General features: G+C 39.6%; 1 protein-coding gene across 18 annotated transcripts in view; it reads left to right on the forward strand.

Annotated features, from left to right (window-relative positions):
* DMD (dystrophin) overlaps positions 1–18508 on the forward strand; it is a 2551447-nt gene that overhangs the window by 2191900 nt on the left and 341039 nt on the right. For all 18 annotated transcript variants that reach the window (XM_067023689.1, XM_067023685.1, XM_067023692.1 and 15 more), the window contains 2 exons: positions 3389–3509; positions 4365–4633. In XM_067023689.1, coding sequence (XP_066879790.1) covers positions 3389–3509; positions 4365–4633 — 390 coding nt within the window. The remainder of the gene's footprint in view (positions 1–3388; positions 3510–4364; positions 4634–18508) is intronic.

Here is an 18508-nt window from a genome sequence, read left to right on the forward strand (position 1 = left end):
TGCACCCAGCGTTCACTCCTTTACTCAACCTAGAAACTAGGAGTCACCCTTGCTCCTGCCCTTCTCTTCTCCAGCATCTGTTCGGTTAGCAAATTCCCAAATGTCTACTCTCTAAACATTTCCTTACTCTGTCTGTCTCTTTTTTTGCCCTGGTACCATTGCCCTGATTTATTTAAATCCTCATAATCTTTCACTGAATTTTTGCAATTGCCTCCTGTTTTCTCTGATTCCATTTCTGTCCTTCTCAAATACATACTCTGTACTAATGTCAGATAAATCTATTTGAAATGCACACATGCCCATGCCACTCCCCTGCTTAAATCCTTCAAAGCCTCCTGATTACCTCTGAGACAACACCTAGACTTCTTAGCAGGGCATATATGGTCATAGGTTGAGGTTCAAATCCTGACTTAAAGGTCTAATATAGTTTAAGATAAGAACAGTACCCTGATTCATCTCTGGACATGTCTTCTTGTACTTTATCTTCTAGAAACACCGGCCTACTTGAGATAATTGCACGTACCGCACTGAATTAGCCCTCTGTCTTCGCACCTGCATTTTTGTCATCTTTCTTCTTCCTCTAACCTGCTTTTCCCTGGCTAACTCATCATGTTCATGCTTTAGAATTCTTCTTGAATACTGTCTTCTCCACGAAGCCTTTCCCAATGTCCCTTCCCATATTATGCAAGCCTATAGCACTTTCCACATTGTGTTGAAATTATTTACGTGTTCGACTCTTCCACTATTTACTATAATAAGTTCCTACACAGGAAGGGCTGTTTTGCATTCAACTTTGTATTTCTGGTCTTTGGTATAGCCACTAACACATAGTAGTTCAGTAAAGGGAGCCATTATTATTTTATAATTAGTAGTATCAGTATCAGCTTCCTATCGTCAAGTCCAAAAGGAGAGACAAAGTAAAATAATAATTTTCTTGAAGCTAGAAAAATTAGATGTTTGAAAAAAATACAGGAATACAAGAAAGGTATACACATATACACATACATTCACGTGTGTGTGAGTGCACACCACGCACACGAACACAGAGATTACAAATGAAATACTAGAGGGAAAATCAGCCTTACACGTAAGCAAAGTAAATAACCCACCTACTCTGTATGGCTTCAAGGGTGCAAGAATATCCTACTATACACAAATTACATCCCTATCCACAGGCTGAATCCTAATATTCCACTTAACGAATTTCATTATTTTGGCTCAGAAACCTTGCCTCTCTCTACTAAACTGTAAATAACTTGGAAGGTGAATCATTTTGCAAAGTATCAGTCTCAGTATTCCTTTGAATGGTGAACGCCATTAGGATTTTATTTATAAATGTGTCATACATTCCACTCCTAGAGCACTCCTGTAACATGATACATTTGAAGTTTAAAGGAGATGCTCACACACAAAAAAAAGAATATAAAAAAAGGGCTTCCCTGGTGGCGCAGTGGTTGAGAGTCCGCCTGCCGATGCAGGGGACACGGGTTCGTGCCCCGGTCCGGGAAGATCCCACGTGCCGCGGAGCGGCTGGGCCCGTGAGCCATGGCCGCTGAGCGTGCGCGTCCGGAGCCTGTGCTCCGCAACGGAAGAGGCCACGACAGTGAGAGGCCCGCGTACCACAAAAAAAAAAAAAAATATATATATATATATATATATATATATAAAGGAGATGCTGCGAAGTGTTCTCCCAGTAACGGAGCACGTTTAAATTCAATAGGCAACATTACTAAAAATAACATAGAATTGAAAAAAAGATATGAATAATTAAGCCCTAGGTCAGGGCAATTATTATTACTGTTGTTTTTACACTGGTCTTTTAGCATTTATGTGATATTTAATACTTTAATTAACATCTTCCCTCTGAGATTGCCGAATCTGGGTCAATAACTATCTTCAGTGGTTTCAGAATATCTGTTCATTTATCCTAGCCTCTCAGGATGTGTCACAACCCTTAGCACTTGGTTAGATATGAACTTTATTGTTTTCTTTGTTTCTAGTGTGTTAGCTTTCTCCCTTCTTTTGGTTCAGAAACTTCTTGAAGGCAGAAAGTGTGCATTTTGCTTTTCTTTTAATCCCCTGTATTAAAGAAGATCACAGATTAGAGATTAAAATTGATAACTGATTTAGATGACCTCAAAACACGTGTTCTAGGCTCTTTTCTAGAAACTTGTTCCCACAATTTCTACCTTCAGTGTACCTCAAAACATTTCTCCTGTTTTCAAAGAAGTCACAATGGAAAAAGTAATGGGTATTTTTCAAAAGCGTTGAGTTTTTACTTAGTTTTTTTTTTTTTTTTTTTTTTTTTTTTTTTTTTTTTTTGCGGTATGCGGGCCTCTCACTGTTGTGGCCTCTCCCGTTGCGGAGCACAGGCTCCGGACGCACAGGCTCAGCGGCCATGGCTCACGGGCTTAGCTGCTCCGCGGCATGTGGGATCCTCCCGGACCAGGGCACGAACCCATGTCTCCTGCATCGGCAGGAGGACTCTCAACCACTGCGCCACCAGGGAAGCCCTTACTTAGTTTTTTATTAGTTTATTCATTATTCGTTTTTATCAGTTTACTATTAACACATCATTATGTTCATTGTCAGACATTTTGACAGAATTAACTGGTGATTATGAATTAGATGGGTTGTACACTTCAGTACAACCTAAGTTTTTCCAAGTGGGCCTTTAGGCTTCCCATTATGGTTTTGATATCTATTCTTTTGGGTGTGTGTAAGTTTCATTAGCCCTGCTAGGGTTTGTTTTTTGTGTGTGTTTTTTTTTTTTTTGTCTTCATTGCTGCATGTGGGCTTTCTCTAGTTGTGGTGAGCTAGGGCTACTCTTCGTTGCGGTGCATGGGCTTCTCATTGTGGTGGCTTCTCTTGTTGCGGAGCATGGGCTCTAGTCACGCGGGCTTCGGTAGTTGTGGCACATGGGCTCAGTAGTTGTGGCGCACGGGCTTAGTTGCTCCGTGGCACGTGGGATCTTCCTGGACCAGAGCTCGAACCCGTGTCCCCTGCATTGGCAGGTGGATTCTTAACCACTGTGCCAACAGGGAAGCCCCCTGCTAGGGTTTTGCAATATACATCTTATAACTTTAGCTCCAGATTTCAAGTTTGGTAGTCAAGTTATATAAATAAACCACTCTCATCTTAATTAAAGGACGTTAACATATGTTGAAAGCTCCCCTATCCTCTCCAGAATCGTTTTACAAACACAGTGTTTTCCTGATTAAAAGAAAGATCTGTCGAGCCGCCTTTATCATTTTATGACTGTCAGTTTATAAATAAAGGAGATAGAAATTGACCTGGGAATTTCATAACCAAGTTCTGAGCACCCAGGATTAATTTTGAGAAGAATGCCACAAGCCACATAAACATTTCTTTTCATCTCGTTTCACAGGCCTGCAAGAGGGAATTGAAAACGAAAGAACCTGTAATCATGAGTACTCTTGAGACTGTACGAATATTTCTGACAGAGCAGCCTTTGGAAGGACTAGAGAAACTCTACCAGGAGCCCAGAGGTAATTGAATGTGGAACTGTAATAACATATTGATAGAAGGATCAGTGGTGACAGAATGACCCATCCATTCTTGCTGGCAGTGTCTGGATAGCTCTCATATTTTCTAGGTTAAATAGAATCAATTCAAATTAAACCTTGATGTTGGAAAAGAAAAAGGAATCATAAAGCAGCATGCATAAATCTGTTTGCACATTCATAAATAAACATTAAAAGAGATTAGCGATCAATTATTGAAACATTTAGAAAATAATAAACAAAAGAGATAATCTGTGAGGAGGAAGTTTATTGTCACAAAGACTACAAGCTAATTTTCAATTTAAGAGCCTGCCTGATGTAAATTAGAGCTTGTGGTGTGCATCCTAACATTTTTCTACTCAATAGCTTCAATGAATCTTGGATTATCTGACTGATATAAAGTAGAACAGATTCACTCAGGAAGACACGACTTCAGATGTGCTAAACTATAGCAAATTGTATGCCAAAGTATAAAAGAGCCATTAATCAGTAGGTTGGCCTCTTGTTAAAGTGTACTCTTTCTTTTTTCCAGTATGACCTTTTTTTTTTTTTTTTTTTTTGTGGTACGCGGGCCTCTCACCGTTGTAGCCTCTCCCGTTGCGGAGCACAGGCTCCAGACGCGCAGGCTCAGCGGCCATGGCTCACAGGCCCAGCCGCTCCGCGGCACGTGGGATCCTCCCAGACCGGGGCACGAACCCGTGTCCCCTGCATCGGCAGGCGGACTCTCCACCACTGTGCCACCAGGGAAGCCCCAGTATGACCTTTGCAACAATGCTTGTTTTTTTTTTTTTTAACACGAAAATGAATGTGGCCTAAAACCTTGTTGTATTACCAATTTAGAGCTGCCTCCTGAGGAGAAAGCCCAGAATGTCACACGGCTCCTACGAAAGCAGGCTGAGGAGGTCAACACTGAGTGGGAAAAATTGAACCTGCACTCAGCTGACTGGCAGAGAAAAATAGATGAGGCCCTCGAAAGACTCCAGGAACTTCAGGAGGCAGTGGATGAACTGGACCTCAAACTGCGCCAAGCTGAAGTGATCAAGGGATCGTGGCAGCCCGTGGGCGATCTCCTCATTGACTCCCTCCAAGATCACCTCGAAAAAGTCAAGGTACCGTCTACTGCTTGGCTTCAGGGCCCTTTGAGAGATTCAAAACAGGTTCTAATCTGAACTCATCTGCAGTATTTTCTTCTCACAAAGTTAAAAATAGGGCCCTTAAGCATTCGAAATCTTTCACAAATTCAGAGTCTTCTGGCACATGGTATTTTCTCTAAGGGAAGATAGTGATCTAATCATGTGTCTCCAATAATATAAAATGAAATGTTAAGAAGTTACAGGGCCAAAAAATCATTTTGATTTTGCTCTCTGGGAGTTAACTTAAGTGTACTAAAATTGTCTGATTTACATGTGTATGTGTGTGTGTATTTGTGGTTCTTAGTATCACAGTAGGGAAAAATACAACATTTGATCAAGAGCCAGGAGTCTAGGTTTTGGCCTTTTTGCTAACTGGATTATATGACTTGGGTGAGTTATGGTACTGTGAGCTGAGACCAGTAATGCTGCCCTTCCCTGAGAAGGCCATGTGTACAATACAATTTTGAGTTGGATTAGTCCATTGCAGATATTAGGAAATATCACTCTATATTTGGAATACTGTCCATGAGACCAAAATTAAATTCCCTTATGGCACAAAGATGATAAATGTATTTATAAAGAAAAAATATACGTATTTAGGAGTATCATTTTGAAAACCAGCAACTTGAAACATATTTTGTCTATTTATCTAGTGTCAAAACTAACAAAAGTCCTGCAAGATCCAAATGCAGAAGAAGTGAAATCCTCACCTGCATTTGGCATGTTTACCAGCCCCCTCATTCTGGAAGGTCTCTTCCCCCTTGGCTTTCAGGAAACTGTTTCATCCACATTCTTCTTCTTCCTTTACTTTCCTCAGTTCTGAAACTCTACCCACCCTTCAGACGCTGGTATGCCCAAGTTTCTCACCTTAGCTCAGTTCCCTTTCTATTGTATAAAAACCTTAGCTCAGTTCTCTTCTTATGGTATAAATGCTCCCAGTTTGAAATGGCGTGGATGGTAACAAATCTAAATTTCTAGTCTGCATCTCTTTTCTGATCTGCTAACCCATATGCCATTAGAATTAAAATGCAACCATTCTGGGGCTTCCCTGGTGGCGCAGTGTTTGAGAGTCCGCCTGCCGATGCAGGGGTCGCGGGTTCGTGCCCCGGTCCGGGAGGATCCCACGTGCGGCGGAGCGGCTGGGCCCGTGAGCCATGGCCGCTGGGCCTGCGCGTCCGGAGCCTGTGCCCCGCAACGGGAGAGGCCACAACAGTGGGAGGCCCGCGTACCGCAAAAAAAAAAAAAAAAAAATGCAACCATTCTGAAAGCAAGTCCATTTGTTCTCCTGTTTCCCCATTCCCCTACCGATAGCCCTTTCTACCTGCCCTTTCTTCTGTGTTTCCTATTTCAGTTAGTGGATCATAATCCAACAAGTTGCTCAGGCTAGAAACTTGAGGTCCGTCCTTAAATCCTTCTACGTTTTCATTGACTGCTCATTTTACCTCAGAATATCTCCTTTATATTTTCTCTCCTCCTTTCACCCAGCGTCCTGTTCTAGTCCCCAACATCTGTTAGTTAGGTTGTTTTATTATACATCCTTAAGTCCCATTCCCCAGTCAGTGTAGCTGGCATATCACAAACACTGCATTTTAAATGTTTGGTTAGAGAATGAATGAATGAACAGTTTCTTTATTACTATCTCTGTATTTCCATTCTTTCCCAACTCTAATCCAGACTCTTTGCAGGAGGCTGCCTGCCTGACGATGAAATCCAGTGAATGCAGAGGGCAGGTGGCCCTGTTTCTTCCTAGCCCCGGCTTAAATTTCTGACTGTTGCTCCTGTCCTCTAGGCCATTCAGGACACACTGCCCACAGCCCTCTTGACCCAAATATGCCATCTTTCTTCATAACTCTCTGCCTGTGCATATGTTCTTCTCTCTGCCTGGATCAGCCCACCTTATCTACCTGGTGAACTTCCACTCAGCCCTCAAGGCCCAACTCAGATGGCATGTGTCCTTAGAGTTTTCCCTGTCTTCCACCCCCAACTCTCACCAAGCAGAAGAAACTGCCCTTAATTCAATGCTTTCATAGATCACCACACATGCTTACATTGTCACACTTAAACTTCACATATATTGTGGCAAGTCACTTATGTATTTTGTTGTCTTCCATAGAAAGTAAGTGAGGTTCCTAAGAGCAAGGACCATGCTGTACATCTTTGAATTCACAGTTCCTAGCACAGTGCCAGCGACATATAAGGAATCCAATTCAGCTTCACTCAACAGTTGTTTGTGAGCTACTGTAAAATGTGCCATACATGTAGTTGTAAATGAAACAGACTCGGTCTTTGTCCTCATGAAGCCTACAGTCTAACGTTGAATTGAAAAGCTCTTCATTATAATAGTAGGTGAAGATTTAAAAGGAGATTAGAAATTTGACTGTAACTTCCAAAATCTCTTCGCCAACATTCCGTGACCCCACGTCTAATATTTAAAGCTATGGTTAACATTTCTGTGTACATAAAAATTAACGTTTTGACATGTGTTACCTGTTCAGCCTTAAAAATACTGAAGTTTGTCCAAAAATGTAGGAACTAAATTCTTAAAAGTTTTCCCCCAAATGGCAAATAAACTTAAAAGAATGTCCCAAAGGAGGTAAATTAGTTAATCAATCAAGTGGCTGAATGTCTAGGCTTTAGAGCAGACATAAAGGATTCATTCTGAGCCATACCTATCACACAGGAGCATTAGTAGGATAATGAATGTGGATGGAGAATGTATACAGCATGACTTAATAACAAAAACTAAGTAAAAGCAGATCAGCTCAAATATCACCTGGCCCTTACCCCACCCTATTTGCAGTCTTCTTTTCAGTTCCCCTCTCTCATCTGTTCTTGATCCTAAGACGAATTTCATTTCGCATCGGCAAGACTCCTCGTTCTGATGCAAATAATAACAGAACACATATACATTAAATGTTTGTCTAAAAAGAGCTTATGGGACTTCCCCGGTGGTCCAGTGGTTAAGACGCTGCCTTCCAGTGCAGGGGGAACGGGTTCCATCCCTGGTCGGAGACCTAAGATCCCACATACTGCGGGGTGCGACCAAAATTAAAAATACATATAAATTTAAAAAAAAGAATATGTGCGTACTGGTCATAATAGTTGTGATTATTTTGGTTTCTAAACCGGTGTTGTACAAATATTCTACGCATATCTTAAAACTGTAGATTATATGAATTCATATATATTTATTTCCCTTCAGTAGTTCCGCTTCATTTTGCAGTGGAAATGAAAACCCGTCTTTTTTTCTGTTGCATCTCAGTGGTGCCAGATTTGAAACTCTGAAACTTTGGTGGTGGTAGTTTATAGGGAGTGAATTTTATTAACTAAAACTTACTTTGAAAAGAAGTAGAAGAGTACTGAAAACCAGTATTCCCATTTTTCTACTCAGCAATTTAAGCCCTCAGAGGCTCCACGCTGTAGGGAACTCCAAACGGAGAGCTAGGCAGGTAGCCAGAAGAACATTTTATATATCCGTCTCAGTTTGTTTTCATCACCCCAGTGACTGTCTCATAATATCCACCTCCATTCGGATCTCATTTGTTAAAGAAGCTGTTATTTAAGTAACTATGGAATGTGTGTTTGTGTGGGATTTAGCATTACATCATTTCATTAGCAAATGCGGCTTTTGGATTTGGAGAATGGATAGAACGACTACGTCCTGGGACACTGTGGACATGGCGTCATTACTAGTAATCATCTTTAGGACAGTGTACATAAAATAAATCAAGAGAAAGGAACATAATGTTAATATTGACTATCCAGCTCACTAAGAATCTCACCCTTCCAAATATAGCTTCATAGGAATAACCACTAGAATAAAATTTAAATTTTAAATGCCTCTTTATTTTTAAAATTCATGATTCATACTGCTTATCAAATATTTTAAGGGCAGAATCATGATTTCTCACTTTACTGGAAATAACACCCATGCTTATGTGACTAGACAAATGTTCTTACTTTCCTTGTAGTAATGGGGAATGAGAATAACTCCTGGAATCACTAAGTGTTCTACATATATCTATAAGTGGAGCATATGCAGGTTTTAATAAAGTAGAACAACTTTTGCAACTGAAGTCTACATATGACATTTTTGTTCTTAAGAACAATTCCTGTGTGAAAAAGTTCATGTGAGTTGTTGTTTTCCCCAGTTGTCTCTTTGTTCTAATCTACCATGGTTTCTTAACACAGATTGCTACATCATTCTTGAGCCGGAAATATTCCACTGCCCTTAGTTTGCCAGTTGACTTGAAACACAGTTTTTCACACACCATGGTTAGGCTCTCCCAGGCTGCCTTCTTGGGATATGCAAATTTGTCACATCTACGTAGTTATGCATATTACGTCTTTGTTTAGTTTTTTAATCAGACCTTCAGCTGACATTTTTTTGCTATGAAAAGTCAAGGACAGGGACTCTGAGCTTTTTCTTAAAGTTCTTACCACAAAATATTTTAATTAGACCTTTTTGGAATTATAGTTGAGAATAATGTAGTGATGTGTGTGCTAGAAGAGGGACCATGGTGGTGAAGGCACCATGCCATCCTGACTGACTTAATGTTCAACATTCACGTCTGAAAATGTAAGAAGAAAACTGGCAAATGCTTCTCTTCAGATTACCTGTGGCTTGGTTTATCTGAGAAATTGGTCAAAGAAATGCTGTCTCAGAGTCTGACACTGAGAAAACCAAGTACGTTTCCTCCTGATAGGTAACGTGAAATGTGATGTAACGTATTAGAATTTCATATTCACTTTCGGAAGCCGGAAGCTTTCGGCCCCGTTCACGTAACTCTATCTTCCCTTACTGTTTTTCTCATCTTAACCCTGGTTCTAATATTTTATTATTATTTTATCAATTTTGTTATATTTGTCATTTATATGAGTTGACCTTAAATCCTTTCTTATATATGAGTTTTATAGAGAAAGTTTATAATCCTTTCTTACAGAGATAGGGGATGCTTGGTTAGACAGAACCATCACAGAGCAGCCCTTACAATGATTCAAAATATGTAAGCTCTCCCCACTCTGAATAAAGAATCGACATCTCCACAATGAATAAGGTGTCCTCTCTGTAGTAGGAAAAGTAAAGCTTAGTAATATTCTGTTAATTGTTACTGGCTACAAATGAATTGCTCTGTGGAGGCTTTTGTTATTGTTTTTATACGGATGCTATGTGTGCTGTGTAAGCCTTTGACGGAGAAGAAAACACAAACAAAAGAGATATAATCCTTTATAAATCTGGGTTAAAAACGGAACTGATGCCTGTCCTATGGAGTAACTAGGGTTTTACCTAGTTTTCAAAGCATACAATTGTGATGTTTTAAAGCATCGGATTTGGCCTTTGATATCTGGGAACATATCTATAAGAAGGCATATCGTAGTAACTCTCACTTATATACTTCAGAAGTATAGTATTTATTTTTTAATAGAATGGTCATTATTGGCCTTACTAGAGCTTAGAAACTAAAGTAGGAGTTAATCATCGTAAATTTCCTAACCAAATAATTTTTTCGATGTAAAACTAAGTGTAAGTTAGTGTTGCCAGGAGAGCTTATTACTTAGTTCCCATGTGCTCGCTCTCATTTCCTGCTTTGTTTATAAAGTTAAAAGCAAGTTACTTAGGGTAGCAATGTCAAATCACGTTCCTTACCCAAGGCATCTGACTTTAGATAGTGCTGTGTGTGTTTTTAAAGCCTCTACCTTGATTTAGACAGAGCCTTCGGTTACCATGCTATTCCCATTCTGCCTTTGAAACTTCTGAAAAGGCAGTGCAGAGTAATTGTTTCAGACATCTGCTTAGCATACTTCGAAGTGCATATAAGTTCTTTTTCAGTTTCATTTGAACCCCAGCTGTCTTCACCGAAGTCTATAATCAATCTGAATTAAGTTGTCCTACTTCTCCTAATAAGTCTCTTATTAAGTTCTGCATCAGCCTCTTAGGGAGACTTAAAAGCTAATTCATGTAGAATTGCCATTTTCTACCAATTCACTTGTCAGCTCTCCAAATTCCAAGGAAAACAATTGCAAAGACTATTAATTTGGCTCTTCATAAACAACTTATGTAAGTGTAGTATACATTGGAACCAAGCAAATGATTTAAAACAGTGGGTGGGAGGAAATAAGTTGATGACATTCGACACTGCTTTCTTTTTGACTGTTTTGAGATGCCCTCCACATTCAAAGCACAAAGCCTTTTAGTTAGTAAGATAAATAAGATAATTACTGAGTGAACTTTGCTTCAAGATAGGAAGAGGCTTTCGAACAGTTGGAAAAGGCACATGTTCTTTTTATTACTGAACTTATTTTAATTTGGACTTCTTTGTATTCCTTTGATGGACTGTGATAAAAGAAGGAGCTAGAATTGGTTACCATTGTTACTGCATTAACTCAGAGTTGTACAGCTCTTCTGGTTCTGGAATATTTAGGAGATCATGGCTAATCAGAACGTTCAGATAATGAGTTCATCTGACGTTATTCTACTAAAGAAATATTTAATTAGATAATAAAAATTCCTCCAGAGAATATCATCCTTCCTACTGTTTGAAAACAACCATGTCAAAAACTGATCCTTTAATATGCCAATCCTGTTTACTGTGGGCTTATTCCAGAAGCTTTGTTTGTGGCTGGTAGTGATTATAAACAGTATTCCTCAAGAGTCTTGGGTAATAAAAGACTATTCACAACAAAAACTTAAGTCATATAGTATCAGCATTAACAGATCTAAAAACTCAATCATTCATTCATCCGTGATACGGTTAAAACCTATACCCAGAGAAATCTGATCTCATTACAGAGTGTGAATGTCTATTTCATGAATAAAATCGTATTGGGAGTTATATTAATGGCATCTTAGTTTTCCTGAGAATATTATCATTTAGCACCAAGCTGAGAGAGCAAGAATTTGCATTAGCTTGCATGTATGGGTGTCTGTAACACATTAACTAGAAACAGTTTTAAAATGTGAGTTATTTAACTTGAGATTACGTATTTCCTTAGGAGATGGGAGCACACAGTCAGTTTGTATTTTTTTTTTAAAATTTATTTATTTATTTATTTATGGCTGCGTTGGGTCTTCGTTTCTGTGTGAGGGCTTTCTCCAGTTGTGGCAAGCGGGGGCCACTCTTCATCGCGGTGCGCGGGCCTCTCAGTATCGCGGCCTCTCTTGTCGCGGAGCACAGGCTCCAGACGCGCAGGCTCAGTAATTGTGGCTCACGGGCCCAGTTGCTCCGCGGCATGTGGGATCTTCCCAGCCCAGGGCTCGAACCCGTGTCCCCTGTATTGGCAGGCAGATTCTTAACCACTGCGCCACCAGGGAAGCCCCCTGTATTTTTTTTAATTCATGTTTATTGGAGTATAATTCCTTCACAGTGCTGTGTTAGTTTCTGTTGTACAGGACGTGGAAGCAACCTAAGTGTCCATCGACAGATGAATGGATAAAGAAGATGTGGCACATATATACAATGGAATATTACTCGGCCATAAAAAGAAACGAAATTGAGTTATTGGTAGTGAGGTGGATGGACCTAGAGTCTGTCATACAGAGTGAAGTAAGTCAGAAAGAGGAAAACAAATATCATACGTTAACGCATATATATGGAATCAGTATGTATTTTTATTCTCCTTTGACATCTACCAAAGTCTCAACAAGTTTAAACTTCAGTTATGTCACTCTGCTACCAGAAGCACAACAAGGAATGATCTAAGAACAAATAGCCCAAGGAGCGGGCGCCTATCGTGTTCCCATTATACTTCGCAGTTACAATGTTTAGAATTACACAGCTAACATTGACACCAATGTTATGCCTCATGCAATCTTACCTAACTAAGTTAAGCCATGGCATTGAGTAATTGTTCTTGGTTAACCGATCTTCTGAGTATTTTGGGAACAGATGTGCCTGTGGTACTAATGGAACTCTTATTTTAATGGGTCCTGAGAAAAGTAAACTTTTTCAAAAAAGATCTTTCCATACTAAACTAATATTTTTATAGTTTACAATTACTATGGATTTTTCTATCAACCGTACTTGCCAAAAGCAGTGCTTCTCAAACTTTTCTACTTCAGTTTTCTTAATGGCCAAGGAGGTGAAGCCAGATATCCTCCTCTTCCACCTGTTTACCTCCTTTTCCCACGAGCATGAGCTTTCTTTGATGCTTATTTTTTAAATCTCATTTCAATTTTGTAGTCTTCTCCAAAATGGATTTGTTGTGTTTTAATATAAAGGTGTTCTCCAACATATTAAGTAAAATGCATCCTCCAGTATATTCACCTATGGGTATGAAAGCATAATTTGAGAAGCATGATAGGAAAAATTGCCCAATTTGTGCTGGCTTCATCTTTTTCCAGCAACTTCTTTCTTTTATGTGCACATACACAAAGAGTAGATCCTTGCCATTTCAAGTGTATCGTTCGCACTTTCATCTTTGTGATTCAAAAGGTCCATGACTTGTAGCCCTTCGTGATTTTGAGCATATATTCTTTGAGGCTTTTGTGCCCCAGTCACTTAACTAATGATTTAACTGGTGTTATAGGTCAGGTTCCCTGGAAGCAGACCCTGAGAATAGGGGTCTGGGTGTACAGGGTTGGTAGACGGTCTGCTTTCAGGAGAAGCCTGTGTGGGAGTTACGGAAGCATAACAAGGGAGATGAAAGAGCCAAGCAAGCATGCCATCTCAGGCAAAATCTAGCTTTGTGTCTTGGTTCAAATGGAGAAAGCTCTGGAGTATGAGCCATACAGCAGAGCTGGTCTTTTACTCCCCAGCCAGTCATTGGCTGTGGCCAGCGGTATGCTAGTAAACATTTATCCGCTAGCTCTGAGGTGAACACTGATTTGTAGTGTTTTCCAATTGTAGCGGTGTAAATACCCCCACCGTGACTGATTCAAGCTACCAACATGACCTCACCGAAGGGAGACTTGGGAAGAGACGCACACAATTGACTCTTGGGCTCTGCTCCAGCACACCACTGGCTGTGGCCCACCGCTAGAGACATGAGTTACCTCCCAGGCCAGGAGTGTGTGTTACCTCCTGGGATAGGGGGCTCCTATCAGCAGAGATCGCCTTTCTGAAGAAGAGAAGCAGCTGTGAGACATGAGTAGGCGACTGTCATAGCAGCTGGGGGATGGATGCACAGGCCAGGAAAAGTGTCCCCTACAGCCAGTAAGCGAACCTACTAGTCCACTCAGGCTCCGTGTCTCAACATGGCCTTTTCAATGCTGTTTTGTTCTTGCACGTGCAGTAATTCTTTAGAGGTGATGAAAATGTTGTTTCTTTGTGAAAAATCTACCCTCCCCCTGCCCAACCTACCTCCTAGGCACTTACTGGGTTTGGTCATAGAAGAGAAGAGTTAATGGAAATGTCTAAGAAAGTGGTGATGATTAGTACAGAAAATGGCTTTATAAGCAATTTTGGCTTTACAGTTATGTAATCTCTAAGTGTCTCTGTTGATCAGATATTTGTCAATTTGGGGATTCTAGGTGTTCAGGCATAGCCATTGAGAATGTCAAGAATTTTCTGTGGCAGTGACTCTCAGCGTAGTGTGCCTCAGAATCACCTAGAGGACTTGTGGAAACCCAGACAGGTGAACCCCAGAGTTTCTGGTTCAGGAGGTCTGGAACAGGGCTAAGAATCTGTGTTTCTAACCAGTTCCCAGGACTGCTTTGAGACACATCAATTCCAGAGTAAAACTACAGTATATATATATACTGTAATATATATATATGTATATATATGTATATATATGTATATATACATATACATATAGTATATACATATATACATACATATATGTACATATATACATACATATATACATATGTATATACATATATATGTGTATATACATATATACATACATATATATATGTATATACTAAATACATACTTGTTTTTTGTTAGTAATTCTCCAATTATAAATAATAAATACATCATTTGTTATTTCTTTTATATTTAACAACATCCAGAACATTTAATTTAAAGATGAATGCAGGCACATGGCCTCCTGTGCGTGATTGATAGTTGAGATGAGCAGAGTTTCACTCTGAGACCTTGCAGTGAATAACGGCCTACTCTTCCTGAATCTCTCTTGTGAAAGACATTCACAGTTATTTATTCCAGTTTTCTTGTTGGTATTTTAATGGCCCTCATACAATTTTTGAGTTGCTCCAAAAGACTTAGAACTTAACTTGCCTTCCCACTCTTAATACTTTAAGATATTTAGTCACACAATATTCACTTTGTTTAAATGTTATCATATTTACCAATAAAAGCAATTAAATTTTCAAATACTCCTCATAATTTTCTGCCAAACATACTGATTATAAACAAGTACTTTACAGAGTTTCTGAACTCGGGGACATTCAGAATAGTTGAGACTATTCAGCTTTTTAAAATTAAAACCTGCTTGCTAGGTGTGAATAGCTGATAACTCATTCAGGAATTCCTACATTTTCTAATTTATCTTGTCAAGCCACTGAGGCTCTGTGTTCATGATGGGAGGGTGTGTGTTTGTGTGTAGAAATGGAGATGGATATGGGGTGAAACTGGGAGAATGACTGGGATAAAGTAGGAAATAGTCTTAACTGCAGTAATTGGGGAAGAGGGTTTTTTTTTTTTTTTTCCCCCAAAGGTGGTGCAAAATCACTCTATTAATTGCCTGTGAAAAAGTTTATGGTCTTGATATAGGGTGAGTGGTATATGTGATGAAAATTATGGGTGAAATATAATAGCAACAGATATGTTAAAATATGCTTTAACATTAAACAAGCAATATTTAAAACAACCGCTCCCCCTTATCCTGGAATCTTGGGGGGATAGGGAGATGGAAATAAAGGAAATTTTACATTAAAAGTAATTTGATTAATGTTTAATGTAAAAATGAAATAGCTATGTATAAACCCACTCAAATATACATTAAATAATTGAGTTAACTGAATTAGGCAGAGTAAAGGCACATTGCTTTTCAGTGTTTTCAAAAATTGGTCCACGTATCACTTATGTTTTTGTTTGTAACCTTCAATATTTATTGTTTCCACGGTGTGCTCAGCCCTGAAATGTCAAACTCTCTTAACCAGAATGAGGCTGGAGAATCTAACACTAAGATAGATTTCTTCTCCTGTTAAAGAATTGATTTTTTATGGTGAAGTTTTTTTCTTCATATGGTTAAGTGCCTGCTGGTCCTATTTCAAAACACTTATTTTTAGAAGTGTTGTTCCCTGGGATGCCACATTATTATAGACTCAGTGGGCTCCTTTGGAACTTTTCCCTATCGATGTTCAAATTGTATCATCGTGATCTTAACATGGCATACTAAGCAAGTTAGCAAAGAGAATAAAGTCAATTTATCAGCAATATATGCCAAAGTATATTGATTAAGTAGAAACTAAAGTAGATGAGGGGTAAGCAATATATTGGTTTGTTTTTTGGAACGAGTGACAAGCCACCACTGAGTTTCATTTTATTTTACTTATTTTCCTACTCTTAAAGGCTTTTACCCAATTTGGAGTCCGTACATTGCTGTGAACCTAAATCTTATTAGGTCTCATTTAATATTATACCCATTGAATTGCCCCATGGTTTCAGGCCCTTGTCTGCCCAAGGTCAAGTAGGCCACATGCAACAACATTTCACCTCCTTCCCCCACCACTTGTCAGTTAGCCCTTGGCTTCCAGTATTTCCAGCAGAGAAAGGCTAAAGCCAAAAAAGAATGGTTCATTGTTTTCAACTTACACAAACCCCATACTACAAGGGTTATCCAATATAATGGTGACTTTTGTGCATCCAATAAAGCATAAGGTTAGCAGAAATACAAGCTAAACAAATGAGCATAAGTTCTATTGATCCTTTGACTTACACAGTGAATAAAATATTACCTTTGGAACCATCCTGACATTTTGTTATAAAGGTTAAAGGAAGATGTTTACAAGGTTGTCTCAGTGTAAAAATCGCCTGCAGGTTGGGGTTGAGTGTCCTGTGCAAGATGGGTCTTAAAGAAATCTGACCCACTTGGACTTTCAAAAAAACCTTGAATTCTTAATTAAAAGATAGTGGGTTTTCTTTTTTTTAAAAAAAACCCTTTTTTCAACTGAAATAGTTCTCCTCTTTAGATAATCAGTACAGCATCATTCCTACAGATTTTTGAGGATACTAAGTCACACTTTTTTTTTTTTTTTGGCCGCGTTGCGCAACGTGTGGGATCTCATCTTAGTTCCTGGACCAGGGATTGAACCCGTGCCCCCTGTGGTGGAAGCACGGAGTCTTAACCACTGGACCGCCAGGGAAGTCCCACGCTCCTTTTTTTGCAAAAGAAAACAGAAATCTATTACTGTTTTAAAATCTGGTATCTTTTCCCCACACCCTCTCCAGCATTTATTGTTTGTAGATTTTTTGATGAATGGCCATTCTGACCTGTGTGAGGTGATACCTCACTGTAGTTTTGATTTGCATTTCTCTGATGATTAGTGATGTTGAGCATCCATTCATGTGTTTGTTGGCAATCTGTATATCTTCTTTGGAGAAATGTCCGTTTAGGTCTTCTGTCCATTTTTGGATTGGGTTATTTGATTTTTTTGATATTGAGCTGCATGAGCTGCTTGTATATTTTCGAGATTACTCCTTTGTCAGTTGCTTCATTTGCAAATATTTTCTCCCATTCTGAGGGTGGTCTTTTCATCTTGTTTATGGTTTCCTTTGCTCTGCAAAAGCTTTTAAGTTTCATTCGGTCCCATTTGTTTATTTTTGTTTTTATTTCCATTTCTCTCGGAGGTGGGTCAAAAAGGATCTTGCTGTGATTTATGTCAAAGAGTGTTCTTCCTACGTTTTCCTCTGAGAGTTTGATAGTGTCTGGCCTTACATTTAGGTCTTTAATCCATTTTGAGTTTATTTTTGTGTATGGTGTTAGGGAGTGTTCTCATTTCATTCTTTTCCATGTAGCTGTCCAGTTTTCCCAGCACCACTTATTGAAGAGGCTGTCTTTTCTCCATGTTGGTGGGAATGTAAATTGATACCACCACTACAGAGAACACTATGGAGGTTCCTTAAAAAACTACAAATGGGGCTTCCCTGGTGGCGCAGTGGTTGAGAATCCGCCTGCCGATGCAGGAGACACGGGTTCGTGCCCCGGTCCGGGAAGATCCCACATGCCGCGGAGCAACTGAGCCCGTGAGCCATGGCCGCTGGGCCTGCACGTCCGGAGCCTGTGCTCCGCAACGGGAGAGGCCACAGCAGTGAGAGGCCCGCATACCGCAAAAAAAAAAAAAAAAAAAAAAAAAACTACAAATGGAACTACCATACGACCTAGCAATCCCACTCCTGGGCATATACCCTGAGAAAACCATAATTCAAAAAGAGTCATGTACCAAAATGTTTATTGCAGCTCTATTTACGATAGCCAGGACATGGAAGCAACCTAAGTGTCCATCAGCAGGTGAATGGATAAAGAAGATGTGGAACATATAAACAGTGGATTATTACTCAGCCATAAAAAGAAACGAAATTGATTTATTTGTAGTGAGGTGGATGGACCTAGAGTCTGTCATACAGTGTGAAGTAAATCAGAAAGAGAAAAACAAATACCGTATGCTAACACATATATATGGAATCTTAAAAAAAAAACGGTTCTGAAGAACCTAGGGGCAGGACAGGAATAAAGAGGCAGACGTAGAGAGTAGACTTGAGGACACGGGGAGGGGGTAGGGTAAGCCGGGACAAAGTGAGAGAGTAGCATGGACATATAAACACTACCAAATGTAAAATAGATAGCTAGCGGGAAGCCAAATGTAAAATAGATAGCTAGTGGGAAGCAGCTGCATCGCATGGGGAGATGAGCTCAGTGCTTTGTGACCACCTAGAGGGGTGGGAT

Source organism: Kogia breviceps, chromosome X (assembly GCF_026419965.1).
Source record: "Kogia breviceps isolate mKogBre1 chromosome X, mKogBre1 haplotype 1, whole genome shotgun sequence".
Lineage (NCBI taxonomy): Eukaryota > Metazoa > Chordata > Mammalia > Artiodactyla > Physeteridae > Kogia > Kogia breviceps.